A 19,840-nucleotide genomic window follows, 5' to 3' on the forward strand; every position below is an offset into this window, starting at 1 on the left:
TCTGAACTGGTTAACCTTTTCTTTTACTATAAGCTTAGAATCTAGCTATGGACTGATTTTAGGCTGAATTCTATTGTTGAAAGATGTCATGTTCCACTTGGCATACCTACAAAGTTGTCTTTCATTCAAACAGAAGAAGGTCAGCTGACCTGAATGAAGAACATCGGTAATTATAGGTAATTCACTAATATTTATCATGTGGTTTAAAGGGAATGTCAAAGTATGCAGACAAGTAACGTGTAGATCTAAAATGAATTTTTTCCTTTTACTAATAGAATCGGATTCACATAATCTACAATAGCCTCCAAATAAGAATTCTGTTTGTGTAAGAGTCTTTATCTAAAAAATCTCCCAAATAAAAATGTACCCAGGAAGATGAAACATACACTTTCTTTTTCTTTCTACTAGTAGGGAAAAATCAGTGTGGCTTGATACCTCTAAATTGTGTTCTTGAGCATGTGAACAGCATCCCAGAAAAGATACGGGTTCTCAAGCCATTGAAAAGTCTATCAAAATTGCACAAAGCAACAGGTGAAAAGTCGCCTGTGGAAATATTTATAAAATAAATATGCTGGTTATTGTTTGGACTAACTCTCATGGGTGAAGCATTATCTTTCATAATGTATAACCAATATATGGTCTAAAACTACACACTTTGGAAACAGGCTATGTCTATTGCCTATTCACAATTGTAATGAAAGAAAGAGATTGAGGAGGAGACAAATAAAATAAAAATGCATTTACTCACTGTGTTAAAATTTGGAAACAGCCCAACAGCAGCAGAATTACTGTCTACTGGAAAAGACATAAATGGTTTGATATCCAGTGAAGGCTGCATCATCAGGGTAGGTGTGCGCACAAGAGCAGGAAGGGTAGTAGAGTGGCATGTACTGCCTGCCAAGAACAAAACAAAAATGAATTCAATCTCTTGCTCACATCCATCTCCCTCCCCAGCTTACAGTGCAAAAACAAGACTGCTGAGCTGCAACCTGCAAGCAAGAGAGTTATGCTGGGAGTCAGCAAATGGCACAGGAGGAGAAAATACACTTAAAAAGGGTCTTCTTGCTCAATGTCTAAGACAGGGATACAGAATGTGTCCCTATGGCAAAGGTCAAGGGCTGCTCAGACTCTGCTGAGATACACAGTACACAGATCCTGCTGGCAGGTGAGGCAGAATATCACCCTCTTGTTCAATCATTACTTACTAGCCAAAAATGTAGGAGAGAGGAGGGGAGGAGCCTCTTGAAGCCGGATGCAATTTACTATTCACAATTATTGAATGGCTAGTCGGCGCATTTTATGCAAATCAGAGATCATTATAGGGTTTTTACCAGGGGAAGAAACCCTGGACTCTTATAGTTGCTGTCCAATCCCAGGAAAGTTATCACTCAAACAATTTGTTCTCTTAAAAAAACAAACAGAAAGTTGCCCTTAGTCTGGACACTGGAGAGTTAGAGAATCTAAAAGGGGTGATTATAATCAGGGTAGAGGCAGGGTTTTGGGGGACAGGGAGGAGTTGGAACCAAATTCTTGACTTCAACTTTTATTTCTAATGAGCCTTGTATTATTTTAGCGACTATCCTTTTAACAATTTTATTAAGCTGTCTTTACATATCCGGTGTAACCTGCCTGTAGGAGATTTAAAACACTCCTCTCCAGGGTAACATGCATTTTTCTCTAGCCTATAAGCTCTACATACTGCAGATAAGTAATCGCTGCTGCAGGTGGCTCTCCAGGAGACAGGCTCTGATATGCCCTTTTTAAACAAAATACAACAGGCATATTGAGATAAAATTCACCTACTTGAAGTGTACAGTTCAATGATTTTCAGCATATTCAGTGTTGTGCAACCAGGACCACAAGCAATATTAGATTTTCATGATCCCTAAAAGAAACTCCATACCCACTGGCAGACACCCCCAATTCTTCCCAACACCTCCAGCTCTTGGTAACCACTAGTCTACTTTCTGTCTCTACAGATACGTCTATTCTGGACATTTCATTTAAATGAAATCATACAATATGAAGTCTTTTGTGACTGTTTTCTTTTACTTGGCATGTTTTTAAGGCACCTCCGTGTTGTAGCATGTATCAGAATTTCATTTCTTTTTAAAGCTGAATAATATTCCATTGTAGATGTACAATTTTTGGCTTATTTATTCATCAGTTGATTGGCATTTGGGTTGTTTCCACTTTTTGGCCATTATGAATAATGCTGCTATGAACATTCGTTTCTAAGTTTTTGTGTGGCAACATGTTTTTAGTTCTCTTGCATATATACCTAAGAGTGGAACTGGGGATTGTTGGGTCATATGGTAGTCATATGGTTTAACCTTTTGAGAACTTCCAGACTGTTTTCCAAAATGGCTAAACCATTTTACATTACCACCAGCAGTGTATGAAGGTTCCAATTCCTCCTGACATGCCTATATAGGACCACAAATAATTATAAGCCTAAAATCCCCTGCTGGCTTCAAGGAGAAATGAACAGTATGGGAAAATGTTCTGACTATTAAAATTTCCACCAGTCTTCTCTCACGGTGTCCCAGAATAGTTAAAATTTCTATTTCAATGATATATATTTTGGTAATGAATTTCCTTAATAAACTCTGCATAATATTTCAAATCATTCCAGAACATTACTGGCAGTAGTGTTTAATGGACTGTCATACCTCATTTACATTGATCCTAAAAACTGAAAAAAGAGAAGGGCATCTGAAGCATTTATTTGTAATGGCAAGTCTTTAGGTCAGCCCGTCCATTAGGGAATATAGAGTAGGACTCAGCAAAAGAGAATCAGCCAAAAGTGTAGGTCAAACAGAATTTTTTTTTTTTTTTTTCTGATGCCAAAGTAAATACTCTGATCTCAGCCTGGCATTCACATAACCACCCTGCATTTAATTGCACATTATTCTTCTAACATTGCTAACTTCAGAGCTTGTAGGTCCAAGATGATATATTATATCAATATGTCAAATGTTACAGAGGCATTTACTAAAATATTTATCTTAAAAGCTTTGCTTCAAAATCTTAGCTAAGGGACTTCCCTGGTGGCGCAGTGGTTAAGAATCTGCCTGCCACTGCAGGGGACACGGGTTTTATCCCTGGTCCGGGAAGATCCCACATGCTGTGGAGCAACTAAGCCCATGCACCACAACTACTAAGCCTGCACTCTAGAGCCCGTGAGCCACAACTACTGAAGCCCACGTGCCTAGAGCCCATGCTCCGCAACAAGAGAAGCCACCGCAATGAGAAGCCTGCGCACCGCAACGAAGAGTAGCCCCTGCTCACTGCAACTAGAGAAAGTCTGCGTGCAGCAACGAAGACCCAACGCAGCCAAAAAAAGAAAAAATAAAATCTTAGCTAAGGGGCTTCCCTGGTGGCGCAGTGGTTGAGAATCTGCCTGCCAATGCAGGGGACACAGGTTCGAGCCTTGGTCTGGGAAGATCCCACATGCCGCGGAGCAGCTAGGCCCGTGAGCCACAATTACTGAGCCTGCGCGTCTGGAGCCTGTGCTCCGCAACAAGAGAGGCCGCAATAGCGAAAGGCCCGCGCACCGCGATGAAGAGTGGTCCCCACTTGCCGCGACTGGAGAAAGCCCTCGCACGGAAACGAAGACCCAACACAGCCATAAATAAATAAATAAATAAATAAAAATTGTATAACTTTAAAAAAAAAAAAATCTTAGCTAAATTGAAAAACAGGTATTTCTTATATTAGACCAATGGCCTTTTACTATTTACAATTATTATAATTGTCAAAAGTCTACAGTATAAAAGCATACAGTATACTTAAAGCTGCCTGTTAAAAAAGAAACAAAAGGGCTAAAATGGGGTCACTTGTGCTAACCTAACTGCAGTTACAACCTAGGAATGTAATCTGACTCAGGAATGTTATCCTAACCAGTTAATGTGGAATTTTCTGGTCAGCACCAACGAGGCAATTGGTCATGTTAGCCCTCTCCATCCCCCAAAGGAAGAGGAAGTAATCTGCCACACAGACCCCTTCTGTCCCCCATAGATAGGTTACCTAAGCCTGAAATAATCCTTTTTGTTTAGCACTTTCTTGTCTTGCCTTTAAGAATCTTCCCTTTCTGTAGCCCTGCTCACTGGAGGGGATGCTGCTTGATCCATGAATCGTTCAATAAGGCCGATAAGATCTTTAAATTTTACTCAGTTGAACTTTGTCTTTTAACATTTCTGATGAACAAATGTATAATTATTTTGGGCTTCCCTGGTGGCGCAGTGGTTGAGAATCTGCCTGCTAATGCAGGGGACACGGGTTCGAGCCCTGGTCTGGGAAGATCCCACATGCCGCGGGGCGGCTGGGCCCGTGAGCCACAACTACTGAGCCTGCGCGTCTGGAGCCTGTGCCCCGCAACGGGAGGGGCCGCGATAGTGAGGGGCCCGCGCACCGCGATGAAGAGCGGTCCCCGCACCGCGATGAGGAGTGGCCCCCACTTGCCGTAACTGGAGAAGGCCCTCGCACGAACCGAAGACCCAACACAGCCAAAAATAAAAAATAAATAAATAAATAATTAAAAAAAAAAATCCGCTCTAAAAAAAAAAAAAAAAAAAAAAAAAAAAAATGTATAATTATTTTGCCATTGTAGGTATCCCAAAGGGAAGCAAAATTCTTTCTCTAAGCCCACAATGGTGGCTCTGATAACATTGTAACACATGGCCCTGGAGAGCCTGCAAGAGTCACTTTGTACTAACAAACTCAAATCAAATAGAATGCAACATGGAACTTGACAAACAGATTGCTCCATCAACAAAGGTCAGAATGTACAGTGATCCCCCTTACCCAATCAAATCTCTAGGCTAATAAAGACAGGGCCTGACAACTACTTAGCTGCCACCCTTCATTAGCATAAAAACGTAGCAGCTGTTTACCATTTCATTAGCATTTTAATGACAGACAATTTGCCAAGTAAAACACAGATTGTTTTAAAGTAGTGGTAGATCTTCTGAATAAATATAAATTATGGGGGGAGACCCTTCAAGATGGCGGAAGAGTAAGACGTGGAGATCACCTTCCTTCCCACAAATACATCAGAAATACATCTACATGTGGAACAACTCCTACAGAACACCTACTGAACGCTGGCAGAACTCAGACCTCCCAAAAGGCAAGAAACTCCCCACGTACCTGGGGAGGGCAAAAGAAAAAAGAAAAAACAGAGACAAAAGAATAGGGACGGGACCTGCACCAGTGGGAGGGAGCTGTGAAGGAGGAAAGGTTTCCACACACTAGGAAGCCCACTCGTGGGCAGAGACGGGGGGTGGGTGGGGGGGAAGCTTCAGAGCCACGGGGGAGAGTGCAACAACAGGGGTGCGGAGGGCGGGCAAAGCAGAGAGATTCCCACACAGAGGATCGGTGTCGACCAGCACTCACCAGCCCGAGAGGCTTGTCTGCTCACCCACCCAGGCGGGTGGGGGCTGGGAGCTGAGGCTCTGGCTTCGGAGGTCGGATCCCAGGAAGAGGACAGGTGTTGGCTGTGTGAACACAGCCTGAAGGGGGCTAGTGCACCACAGCTAGTCGGGAGGGAGTCTGGGAAAAAGTCTGGAACTGCTGAAGCGGCAAGAGATCATTGTTTCGGGCTGTGTGAGGCGAGGGGATTCAGAGCACCGCCTAAATGAGCTCCAGAGACGGGCGTGAGCCGCGGCTATCAGCATGGACACCAGAGACAGGCATGAAATGCTAAGGCTGCTGCTACAGCCACCGAGAAGCCTGTGTGCGAGCACAGGTCACTATCCACACACCTCCCTCCCGGGAGCCTGTGCAGCCCGCCACTGCAGGGTCCCGTGATTCAGGGACAACTTCCCTGGGAGAACACACGGTGCGCCTCAGGCTGGTGCAACGTTTTGCTGGCCTCTGCCGCCGCAGGCTCGCCCCGCACTCCGTGCCCCTCCCTCCCTCTGGCCTGAGTGAGCCAGAGACCCTGAATCAGCTGCTCCTTTAACCCCATCCTGTCTGACTGAAGAACAGACACCCTCAGGTGACCTACACGCAGAGGCGGGGCCAAATCCAAAGCTGAACCCCAGGAGCTGTGAGAACAAAGAAGAGAAAGGGAAATCTCTCCCAGCAGCCTCAGGAGCAACAGATTAAATCTCCACAATCAACTTACACCTGCATCTGTGATCTACCCTGCATCTGTGGAATACCTGAATAGACAACGAATCATCCCAAAATTGAGGCGGTGGACTTTGGGAGCAACGATATATATTTTCCTTTTTCTCTTTTTGTGAGAGTGTATGTGTATGCTTCCTTGGGTGATTTTGTCTGTATAGCTGTGCTTTTACCATTTGTCCTAGGGTTCTGTCTGTCCGTTTTTTTTTTTTTTTTAGTATAGTTTTTAGCGCTTGTTATCACTGGTGGATTTGTGTTTTGGTTTGGTTGCTCTCTTCTTTCTTTCTATTTTTTTTTTTCTTTTTAATTTTTAATAATTATTTTTTATTTTAATAACTTTATTTTATTTATTTATTTATGTAATTTTTCTTTCCTACTTGCTTTTTTTCCTCCCTTTTCTTCTGAGCCATGTGGCTGACAGGGTCTTGGTGCTCTGGCCAGGTGTCAGGCCTGTGCCTCTGAGGTGGAAGAGCCAAGTTCAGGACATTGGTTCAGCAGAGGCCTCCCGGCTCCATGTAATATCAAACAGCAAAAGCTCTCCCAGAGATCTCCAACTCAATGCTAAGACCCAGCTCCACTCAATGACCAGCAAGCCACAGTGCTGGAAACCCTATGGCAAACAACTAGCAAGACAGGAACACAGCCCCACCCATTAGCAGAGAGGCTGCCTAAATTCATAATAAGGTCACAGACACCCCAAAACATACCACAGGACATGGTCCTGCCCACCAGAAAGACAAGATCCAGCCTCATCCACCAGAACACAGGCACCAGTCCCCTCCACCAGGAAGCCTACACAACCCACTGAACCAACCTTAGCCAATGGGGGGCAGACACCAAAAACAATGGAAACTACGAACATGCAGCCTGTGAAGAGGAGACCCCAAACACAGTAACTTAAGCAAAATGAGAAGACAGAGAAACACACAGCAGATGAAGGAGCAAGGTAAAAACCCACCAGAGCAAACAAATGAAGAGGAAATAGGCAGTCTACCTGAAAAAGAATTCAGAGTAATGATAGTCAAGATGATCCAAAATCTTGGAAATAGAATGGAGAAAATACAAGAAACGTTTAACAAGGACCTAGAAGAACTAAAGAGCAAACAAACAATGGTGAACAACACAATGAATGAAATTAAAAATTCTCTAGAAGGAATCAATAGCAGAATAACTGAGGCAGAAGTACAGATAAGTGACCTGGAAGATAAAATAGTGGAAATAGCTACTGCAGAGCAAAGAAAAAAGAATGAAAAGAATTGGGGACAGTCTCAGAGACCTCTGGGACAATATTAAACGCACCACACCAACACTTGAATTATAAGGGGTCCCAGAAGAAGAAAAGAAAAAGAAAGGGACTGAGAAAATATTTGAAGAGTTATCATTGAAAACTTCCCTAATATGGGAAAGGAAATAGTTAATCAAGTCCAGGAAGCGCAGAGAGTCCCATACAGGATAAATCCAAGGAGAAACACGCCAAGACACATATTAATCAAACTATCAAAAATTAAATACAAAGACAAAATATTAAAAGCAGCAAGGGAAAAACAACAAAGAACATAGAAGGGAATCCCCATGAGGTTAACAGCTGATCTTTCAGCAGAAACTCTGCAAGCCCGAAGGGAGTGGCAGCACATATTGAAAGTGATGAAAGAGAAAAACCTACAACCAAGACTACTCCACCCAGCAAGGATCTCATTCAGATTCGACAGAGAAATTAAAACTTTTACAGACAAGCAAAAGCTCAGAGAATTCAGCACCACCAAACCAGCTCTACAACAAATGCTAAAGGAACTTCTCTAGGCAGGAAACACAAGAGAAGGAAAAGACCTACAATAACAAACCCAAGACAATTAAGAAATGGTAATAGGAACATACATATTGATAATTACCTTAAATGTAAATGGATTAAATGCTCCAACCGAAAGACATAGACTAGCTGAATGGATACAAAAACAAGACCCGTATATATGTTGTCTACAAGAGACCCACATACAGACTGAAAGTGAGAGGATGGAAAACGATATTCCATGCAAATGGAAATCAAAAGAAAGCTGGAGTAGCAATTCTCATATCAGACAAAATAGACTTTAAAATAAAGACTATTACAAGAGACAAAGAAGGACACTACATAATGATCAAGGGATCAATCCAAGAAGAAGACAAAACAATTGTAAATATTTATGCACCCAACATAGGAGCACCTCAAAACATAAGGCAAATGCTAACAGCCATAAAAGGGGAAATCAACAGTAACACAATCATAGTAGGGTACTTTAACATCCCACTTTCACCAATAGACAGATCATCCAAAATGAAAATAAATAAGGAAACACAAGCTTTAAATGATACATTAAACAAGATGGACCTAATTGATATTTATAGGACATTCCATCCAAAAACAACAGAATACACTTTCTTCTCAAGTGCTCATGGAACATTCTGCAGGATAGATCATATCTTGGGTCACAAATCAAGCCTTGGTCAACTTAAGAAAATTGAAATCTTGTCAAGTATCTTTTCCGACCACAACGCTATGACACTAGATATCAATTACAGGAACAAATCTGTGAAAAATACAAACACATAGAAGCTAAACAATACACTACTTAATAACCAAGAGATCACTGAAGAAATCAAAGAGGAAATAAAAAACTACCTAGAAACAAATGACAATGAAAACACGACGGCCCAAAACCTATGGGATGCAGCAAAAGCAGTTCTAAGAGGGAAGTTTATAGCAATACAGTCCTACCTCAAGAAACAAGAAACACCTCAAATAAACAACCTAACCTTACACCTAAAGCAATTAGAGAAAGAAGAACAAAAAAACCCCAAAGTTAGCAGAAGGAAAGATATCATAAAGATCAGATCAGAAATAAATGAAAAAGAAATGAAGGAAACAATAGCAAAGATCAATAAAACTAAAAGCTGATTCTTTGAGAAGATAAACAAAATTGAAAACCCATTAGCCAGACTCATCAAAAAAAAGGGAAAAGGCTCAAATCAATAGAATTAGAAATGAAAAAGGAGAAGTAACAACTGACACTGCAGAAATACAAAGGATCATGAGAGATTACTACAAGCAACTATATGCCAATACAATGGACAACCTGGAAGAAATGGACAAATTCTTAGAAAAGCACAGCCTTCCAAGACTGAACCAGGAAGAAATAGAAAATATAAACAGACCAATCACAAGCATTGAAATTCAGACTGTGATTAAAAATCTTCCAACAAACAAAAGCCCAGGACCAGATGGCTTCACAGGCGAATTCTATCAAACATTTAGAGAAGAGCTAACATCTATCCTTCTCAAACTCTTCCAAAATATAGCAGAGGGAGAAACCCTCCCAAACTCATTCTACAAGACCAGCATCACACTGATACCAAAACCAGACAAAGATGTCACAAAGAAAGAAAACTACAGGCCAATATCACTGATGAACATAGATGCAAAAATCCTCAACAAAATACTAGCAAACAGAATCCAACAGCACATTAAAAAGATCATACACCATGATTAAGTGGGGTTTATCCCAGTAATTCAAAGATTCTTCAATATACACAAATCAATCAATGTGATACACCATATTAACAAATTGAAGGAGAAACACCATACGATCATCTCAATAGATGCAGAAAAAGCTTTTGACAGAATTCAACACCCATTTATGATAAAAACCCTTCAGAAAGTAGGCATAGAGAGAACTTACCTCAACATAATAAAGGCCATATATGACAAACCCACAGCCAACACCGTTCTCAATGGTGAAAAACTGAAACCATTTCCACTAAGATCAGGAACAAGACAAGGTTGCCCACTCTCACCACTATTATTCAACATAGTTTTGGAAGTTTTAGCCACAGCAATCAGAAATAAGAAATAAAAGGAAAGTAAATCGGAAAAGAAGAAGTAATGCTGTCACTGTTGGCAGATGACATGACACTATACATAGAGAATCCTAACGACTCTACAAGAAAACTACTAGAGCTAATCAATGAATTTGGTAAAGTAGCAGGATACAAAATTAATGCACAGAAATCTCTTGCATTCCTATACACTAATGATGAAAAATCTGAAAGAGAAATTAAGGAAACACTCCCATTTACCATTGCAACAAAAAGAATAAAACACCTAGGAATAACCCTACCTAAAGAGACAAAAGACCTGTATGCAGAAAACTATAAGACACTGATGAAAGAAATTAAAGATGATACAAACAGATGGAGAGATATACCATGTTCTTGGATTGGAAGAATCAACATTGCGTAAAGGACTATACTTCCCAAAGCAATCTACATATTCAATGCAATCCCTATCAAACTACCAATGGCATTTTTCACAGAACTAGGACAAAAAATTGCACAATTTGTATGGAAACACAAAAGACCCCGAATAGCCAAAGCAATCTTGAGAAAGAAAAATGGAGCTGGAGGAATCAGGCTTCCTGACTTCAGACTATACTATAAAGCTACAGTAATCAAGACAGTTTGGTACTGGCAGAAAAACAGAAATATAGATCAATGGAACAGGATAGAAAGCCCAGAGATAAACCCACACACACATGGTCACCTTATTTTTGATAAAGGAGGCAAGAATCTACAGTGGAGAAAAGATAGCCTCTTCAATAAGTGGTGCTGGGAAAGCTGGACAGCTATATGTAAAAGAATGAAATTAGAACACTCTCTAACACCATACACAAAAATAAACTCAAAATGGATTTAAGACCTAAATGTAAGGCCCGACACTATAAAACTCGTAGAGGAAACCATAGGCAGAACACTCTATGGCATCAATCACAGCAAGATCCTTTTTGACCCACCTCCTAAAGAAAGGGAAATAAAAACAAAAATAAACAAATGAGACGTAATGAAACTTAAAAGCTTTTGCACAGCAAAGGAAGCCATAAACAAGACGAAAAGACAACACTCAGAATGGGAGAAAATATTTGCAAATGAAGCAACAGACAAAGGATTAATCTCCAAAATACACAAGCAGCTCATGCAGCTCAATATCAAAGAAACAAACAACCCAATCCAAAAATGGGCAGAAGACCTAAATAGACATTTCTCCAAAGAAGATATACAGATTGCCAACAAACACATGAAAGGATGCTCAACATCACTAATGATTAGAGAAATGCAAATGAAAACTACAATGAGGTATCACCTCACACCAGTCAGAATGACCATCATCAAAAAAATCTACAAACAATAAATGCTGGAGAGAGTGTGGAGAAAAGGGAACCCTCTTGCAGTGTTGGTGGGAATGTAAATTGATACAACCACTATGGACAACAGTATGGAGCTTCCTTAAAAAACTAAAAATAGAACTAGCACGTGACCCAGCAATCCCACTACTGGGCATATACCCTGAGAAAAGCATAATTCAAAAAGAGTCATGTACCACAGTGTTCATTGCATCTCTGTTTACAATAGCTAGGATATGGAAGCAACCTAAGTGTCCATTGACTGATGAATGGATAAGGAAGATGTGGCACATATATACAATGGAATATTACTCAGCCATAAAAAGAAACGAAATTGAGTTATTTGTAGTGAGGTGGATGGACCTAGAGTCTGTCATACAGAGTGAAGTAAGTCAGAAAGAGAAAAACAAATACCGTATGCTAACACATATATATGGAAGCTAAAAAAAAAAAAAAAAAAGGTTATGAATTACCTAAGAGCAGGACAGGAATAAAGATGCAGACGTAGAGAATGGACTTGAGGACATGGGGAGCAGGAATGGTGAGCTGGGATGAAGTGAGAGAGTGGCAGGGACTTATATACACTACCAAATGTAAAACAGACAGGTAGTGGGAAGGAGCTGCATAGCACAGGGAGATCAGCTTGGTGCTTTATGACCACCTAGAGGGGTGGGATAGGGAGGGTGGGAGGGAGACGCAAGAGGAAGGGGTATGGTGATATATGTATATGTATAGCTGATTCACTTTGTTATACAGCAGAAACTAACACACCATTGTAAAGCAAGTATACTCCAGTAAAGATGTTAATATATATATATATATATATAAACTATGCTTTCATCAATTCCCTCACCTCAACCTTGCTGTTTTCACTTTTAAAACCTGCTTTCTAATATCACTTTACCAAAACTGATTGCTTCAAAGGACGTTTTTGCAAGTGGAAAATGAGTGGGAATAAACTGTACTTTTTGCACAGGTTAGTTTGGGCTTTGATCCCTCTGTCACCTTTTCCAGATTTTGCTGCTGCTGTTGCTACTGGGGAACATTTCTCCTCACCTCGGGATGCCCAAAAGTCAGTGGGAGATACAAGCAGAAATTGGGCCAAAATGCATTGCACCCTGAAAGAAAATGCTTAATTTCTCTAAAACTCAAGGACTCACTGAGGAAAAAAAAGATTGAAAATATAATGAGTAGGTATTTCAACACAAAGGGTGGTATAATGTTCCCATTACATTGCTGTTTTCGTGGAACAGAGCCAACCCTCTGTCGCTTGTACCAAGGATTTGGCAATATTACGTAAAATACTTCCTATATGTATTTCTGTTTCAAAGCATAGGATATAATCTTGTATATGTCATAATAAATTGAGTCATAATAGGTCTCCACCTTATCTGAAAATAAGGCTTTTTATATCAGTTAATGTATATATATTTATCAAACTCCCTGTACTAAAATTAAACACACATGTACAAACATGCATACCCCAAAGATCTAACAGTCACGACTCTCATTATGGAAATTCCACACATCCGTATATTCTCCCATAAGCATGCAATTAACCTTCTTCCATAAATTTCATTTTGATGGTAAAATCCAAGTTGTATTCATCTACAGCTATGAAACCAACAATATGTGAAGGGCAACTCACCACTATGGTCATAAAGAAAACTATTATTTCAGCCAACTGCCTCTGTAACATAACAGGTGCCTTACCATGTCAGTGGATTATGTCATAATCCAGCACAATAAAACCTCAATTGAGGACCAGGTGACAGTTGAAATGATTGCCGTAGTCCTGACCCTAAGAAATAGACCTTTGAAGGTCTACTTAGGTTATAACTTTGAGGCTTTCTTTATGTACCAAAACACAAACAAACAAAACATCTCATTCTTAGAAAGGAGAGTACGCCAAAGTCACAGAAAATCTGCATGGAGAAGCATGTACAGAATGAGATCAAATGTGCATACAGTCTACAATATATCCTGCAGCAGGAGTTTCTTCCAATGCCGTTATTATGTATGTTTGCTTTAGTGAGTACTGAAATAAAAAACTTCACATACTATAAAAATCTATTAGGCAGAGACAATGTCGATTGTAGAACTCCCAAAGATTTCTTTAAAGAAATTAAAATGAGTGGCATTTCAGATTTTCCACTAAACTCAGATTTCTCTTTTTATTGCTTTTCCAGGTTTGTTGCGCCTTATACGGAGTAATTTTCCCTCTTACCAGTCACCAACCAGCAGTTCCTCCACCCCTTCCCTCACTATTTCCATTTTTATCAGTCTGCCATGTGAGAAAAACAAGAAGTGAAGTGTGGGAGAAAAGTGAATAGTTTATGTGACTGATAAAGGGTTGTGCTTCTGAAAAGGCCACACAACATAATAACAGAGATAACATTTTTATAGTGCATATACCAGGCACTACCCTAAGCACATTACATATGCATACACACATATAAGTATATAACATATCCATACATACTCATTTATATATATAAAATTATATATTTATATCATTTTTATCATATATCATTTATATGTTAATATTATATATTAAGTATATACTCATTTCTGTATATTAAATGAGTATATGTACAAGTACCAATGAACAAGGTACTATTACTAGCCCCATTTTATAGATGACAAACTGAGGCACCAAGAGGTTAAGCCCTATTTCATACAGTTTGTACGAGGAGGAGTCAGGATTCAAACACAGGCAATCTGACTACTTAATTCTGCTTTTTACTACTATGCCATGGTAACCAAACTGAATATCTGAAAATACCTCAGTTACATACACACATTCTCTAGCTGTAGATAGAAACATTTTACCATCAACCTAAGAGATTTAAAATGTTGGATCTCCTTTGCATCTGGGAATTCGTTAAAACTTTCATTTGAGCTTAATGTAGTATTGATGCTGAGATAACTAAAATATATAAGATTTTTTTAATGCTCTATAAGAATATATTTATATTTAATATATATTTAATATAATATAATATAATATAATATATTTATCTAAAAATAACCTTCCCCAAATAATAGTATTATTTAATTCAGTAAACACTTATGGGGGACCAACTGTACAAGGCACAGTGCTGACAGTTACAGGGAGTATAAACTGAGTCAGACAGAATTTATTTTACTTACTAAGAGAAGATAAGAAAATAAAAAGTACCATTTAGTGAGATTCTACTCTATGCCAGGTACTGTGCTAAGTGATTTGTGTCCCTTATTTTATTAAATTATAACACAATTCTATGAGGTTTGTATTATTATTCCCATTTTACAGTTGAGAAAGGTAAGGCTTGCAGAGATTAAGATCACAATATATGGTAGGGTCTTGGCCCAAACTCCTGTTTGTTTGACTCTAAAGCCCATGTAATCATTCCAAAAAGTAGGCTATTTATAAAGTTGTTACGTGAAAAAGATTCTATCATCAAATACATATAGAAAATGTTGGTTTCATGGAAGTTTGAAATGGTTTTTTTTCTGCAAAACCTCTTGGAGCTTTTAATTTAGTAATGGGTACTGTGAATGTCTAGGCAGATATAATTTCTACCCTCAATTTGAGAATGAATCAATCCTTTTTATTTTCATAGAGGTCTGGGATAACCATGATACTATGGCATGTCCTTCAGGCTGGTGTCTTATACACATTAAAAGCACCAATTCAGGAGAAAGCAGATGACTTTCAGGTCCACCACTTTCTTGTTGTATGACCTTAGACAAGTGATTTTACTTCTATATACCTCTATTTCCTTTTCTATAAATTGGGGAAAATACGAGGACCTGCATTATAGGACTGGTAGGAGAAATAACTGAGATTTTTCTATACAAAGTACTTAACCCTGTGCCTGACACCTAGCAAGTGTTCATTAAGTTTCTGTTACTGTAGTTATGAACTATTCCTACCCCTGTGACACTATGCCATATCCCTGGAGAGCATAAATAGTTAAATCCATTAATACTTGTAAAAGGCAGGATATGTCAGTGGTCATATATTATCAACAAAATTTTAAGGAAGTTCAAGAGAGAAAGAAATTAGAACTGACTAGGAGCTGGGTTCATAAATATTTCCATAGGTGAACTATCTCTTAAGACAAGACTGAGGAATGGTTAGTATTTTGAGAGGTGGGTATGGGAGAATGGTGAAGGGAACTGCATAAGCAAAAAGCATAGAAATATGGAATGTCTTAAAATTTAAAACTTGTTCAGGCACTCAGGAGTTCTTAGTGTTTCTGGATCAGAAGGTAAACAATAAAGAGAAAAGCAGAACATCTCTGTGACCTTGGAGTAAGCAAAGGTTTCTTAAATGGGAAACAAAAAGTGCTAATCATAAAAGAAAAAAATGACAAATATACTCTATTAAGAATACGAATGTAAGGATAAGACATGATCAAGGGAATGAAAAGGCCATCCAGAGAGTATGAGACGATATTCACAATATATGTATTTTGACAAAGGACATGAATCTAGGATAAAGAACTCCTACAGATCGGTAAGACAAAGACAACACAGTAGGAAAATTGGGCAAAAGACTTGAATGGACACTTCACAAAAGTAGATACTAAAATGGCCTGTAAACATGAAAAAGCACCTAACTTCATTGGTCATTAGGGATATGCATTAAACTAAGAGATATTGCTACATACCCACAAGAATGGTTACAATGAAGAAAGACAGAGATTACCAAGTGCTGACAAGGATATGGAGCAACCAGAGCTCTTATCTGAAGTGTAAATTGTTATAACTACATTGAAAAACGATCTAGCAATGTCTACTAAAACTGAATATACACTTACGCTATGACTCAGCAATTCTACTCCCAAGTATATAGCTAACAGAAATGATCTGTATGAGAAAGTTCATAGCAATACTATACATAATAGCCCCAAATTGAAAATTGGCCAATTAACTAATCAACAATAGAAAGAATAATTCTGGTATCTTCACACAACTTGACATTCACATAATGGAATATAGCAATAAGAAAAAATGGTATATGGTGACGTGAAACAACGAACAAACCTTGTAATGTTGAGAAAAATAACTAAAATAAAGGAACATACATCAACATGCTGTATGATACCATTTATTTCAAGTACACAATCAGGCAAAACTAATCTATGCTGTTAAGATTATGGCAGTTTTTGTAGGAAGGGTAGGATGAGGTTAGGGTGCAGTGACTGGAAGGGAGCATGAAAGGGACTTCTAGGATATTGGAAATGTTCTTTTATTAGATCTTAGTGCTAGTTTCACAGGTGTGTATGTTTGTATACATTCATTCAACTGCACATTTATGTGCACTTTTCTGTATGTTACATTTCAATAGAAATTTTTAAAAAGTGATATATTTAATGTTATTAACTTTAGTAAACTACTTTGACACATAGAGGCAAAATTCCTCAACAAGAAGAACATCTTGAAATACTCTCAAGTTTGCGTAATTTTAAGATAAATATGTTTTCTTAAGTTCTTTTTTCTACTGCCAGCTTGATTTTGCTCAAAATGATTTGTGAGAAAATAAAAGTTCCCTTTAATGCTGATATTTCCTTGCTGCAATTCATAAGTGGCTAGAGGAGACTGACATAGAATCCAGGGATGGCAAAGAGAAAAAAGTATATCTAGAACTCTGAGTCTGTAAAATCTTAACAATTGGCAGTTTTGTGTCTGAATCTCCCTTGGGGCAGTTCAGGGTTCCCTCCAAAGTGCTCCAACAGCAGCAGCATTCTGGCAGAATGTTGACTTTAAAAATAAATTCTTCTGAGTACCACCCTGAAGTTTATAAGCAATAATGAAGTGCTACATCAAAAACAGCAGTGAAGCCACATCATGATTTAAGCCGCAATGTCCTTTGGGTTAGTGGTAATATGCCAGCTTTTACACAAATTGATGAATCTTTCACTAAGATGCAATGAATGACTTCTTGGATGTGTAACAATAGAATACATATAGCCCAGTGGTGGTTCATTTATATCTGAATATTTTGTCCATGCACTGTTTCTTATATTTAAATGTTGAAAAAATGGGTAAGATTTATTTACTATAGAGTACAAAATACAGTTTGATTAAACATGTGACATACTTCATTAGCTGCAATCCTTTTTTAAAGCAGCATTGAAAAATCTGAGAATTTCAGAATTTAAGTAAAGAAGATAATTGGTTCACAAAAACGTCTTAAGAACCAATTGTCTTCTTCAAGCTGAATTTAAATAATTTTTTCTCTGTTACAGTTTTCTTCACTTGTAACCCAGTATTATTAAGCATGACCGTGAAAAGAAGGAAACTCAAAGAAGAGAAAACAGAGTTCTGACAAATGCTTTGTCAAGTTTTTTGAAATAGTTTTTAATACACCTAACTTATCAAAAGGGAATGTCATGTGCTTAGTTCCTAAATTACTAAGTCTTTAGAGAAGCCAAAATTATCTCCAGACAGGGCTTTACTAAAATTGTCTGAGGTCGAGACTGGATTGGGAGGTCAGGAGCCTGATGAAATTTTCTGGCAAAAAGACGTAGGGAGATGGTCCTGAGCTACATTTGCCCAGTGACTCCTGTCTATGGCGTCAAGATGCTTTCTTGAAATCTGACGCCTCTTTTGGTTTCAGAGGAACTCTTTGCTCTCCCTTTACAGCATGCTAGGGACATAATGGCAGTATGACTTATTTTAGAAACCTTCCTAAAACTACAGACTTTCCTAGGAAAGACAACTATGTTTCTCAAACTGCTGAACATTTCTAGAGGAACTATAGTTCATAAAATTTTAGCAGTAAACATAATTTAGGAATTCACCCTTCATCTTATATGAGAAAAAATGGGGTTAGGAGAACTTAATCCAGCATGATACCTGACTGATGGTAGGAATCAAATTTAGAGCTCATTGCCCAGAGACACTATTTCAAATACTTGTCTGTACAATCAAAGATGTATAAGAATCATATATTGAAGTCTTTATCTTCTTTAAAAATTTAAGTAGATTAGTATTTAGTCTGTTTCCCTTTTGTATATAGACTGAAATTTAGAAGTACTCATTTTTAAATGAGATTTTAATTTTAATGGTTTTATTAATATGAATACTGGAAGAAATGAAATGAAAGAGAAAATCTCATGTGGCCAAGAGCCAACATTCTTTCCCTTTTAAAGGGCAGCAGCTGATTGATTACAACACCTAATTTTAAATAATTATTTTAGTATTCCCAATGGGGAGAAAAAGAGAGAACCAAAATTCATTCAAACTATGCTTTCAACCATACTGTTTGGATCAATAAAACTAATTCAAATAGCTTCACAGGAGGAGGTACACACATTTCTGTTGGTGGCTTTCATACCAAAGTTCTAGCAGAAGTGCAACAAAAATGCTACCTGAAAAGACACATTTTTCCAAGCGATGGCAACTGATCTTCTACTGGAACAGATCGAAGAAGCAGGGCCTTACGGGGACAGCTCACAGGAAGGGCCAGACTGCGGGGGCTGCATACAACAACTCAGGAGGTCAGCACACCCAGCTGCTGCTATAAATTCTAGCTCCGGGACACCAAATGTTTTGCCCCCTAGTTTCAGAGAATTTCAGTTTTGCATTCAGCGTCTAGGTTGTTTACATTTAAGAACCAAAGATGGGGAAAGAAAAGAAGAATACTGGTTTACTTAACGGTCCTTTTAAAAAGATATTTTTCTCCCAGAAACTCCCCCAATTTAAAGAAACAAAGTTAATATTTGCTCTGCCAGTGTTCTCTACTCCCACCTTGGTAGAGAAAAGAGGTTTCCTTAGCTTAAATATTAACCAGACATTTCAAAGCTATTCAGAAGCTGTTGCCCATGTTAAAAAAATTTAAAAAAAAAAGTAATAGGCTCCTAGAAAACACAAAATGGGAATAAAGAGAAGAGTAAAAACTGTGTTAAAATCCTTTTCCCTTTTTGCATGCCTATCTCATGACCACCATAATTATAACGCACCATAGAGAATTCAGAAAAAGTCCTAGTGGAGTATTATAATGATTACATAGTGACTGCCATAGACGAGGCCACTCTTGGTCCTCTATCAGCCAAGAAGCCATTTTTATCCAGGAGCAGTAGAGATGGCGCCACCATTCCACCCCTGTGGAAACCTGGTATGGGGTGACGAATCTGGCCATGCGAGGGATAGATAGGGTGAGCAGAAATTGTGGGTAATGGGGAGACAGTGGGGATAGAATGGGGAAAAGGATGAGGCGGATTTGGAGAGGAAAGGAAGAGTGGTGTAAGTTTGGCTGAATTTTGCCAAGTGGACTAGAATTGGCACCAATGCCTTATTTGGAATTTCCTACCGCCTCACTCCTAAAATGATGTTCTTCTTTTTCTTCTTCAGTTGTCTGGCAGAAATCTGTATAGAATGAAGTAGACCAGAGCAAAAACTGTATCAGTAGGAACAACCTAATTAAGCAGGGCATCTAAGTCCTTCAAACAAAGGAGCTGGGCAACTGGGAGACACCCTTATCCTGAGAAACACGGAGAGTCTTG

At 38.6% G+C, this 19,840-nt stretch overlaps 1 protein-coding gene across 18 annotated transcripts in view; it reads right to left on the reverse strand.

The window, feature by feature from the left end:
- ZNF385B (zinc finger protein 385B) overlaps nt 1–19,840 on the reverse strand; it is a 422,990-nt gene that overhangs the window by 80,757 nt on the left and 322,393 nt on the right. For 16 of the 18 annotated variants that reach the window (XR_009504237.1, XM_059928242.1, XM_059928241.1 and 13 more), the window contains one exon: nt 749–894. Coding sequence is in view for 17 of the 18 variants with exons in the window: in XM_059928242.1 (XP_059784225.1) it covers nt 749–894 (146 nt within the window). In the remaining variant the exon portion in view is untranslated. Of the gene's footprint in view, nt 1–748; nt 895–18,706; nt 18,860–19,647; nt 19,668–19,840 lie in introns of those variants that run through there. The other 2 variants (XM_059928255.1, XM_059928253.1) reach the window with 2 other exon arrangements.

This window comes from Balaenoptera ricei, chromosome 7 (assembly GCF_028023285.1).
Source record: "Balaenoptera ricei isolate mBalRic1 chromosome 7, mBalRic1.hap2, whole genome shotgun sequence".
Lineage (NCBI taxonomy): Eukaryota > Metazoa > Chordata > Mammalia > Artiodactyla > Balaenopteridae > Balaenoptera > Balaenoptera ricei.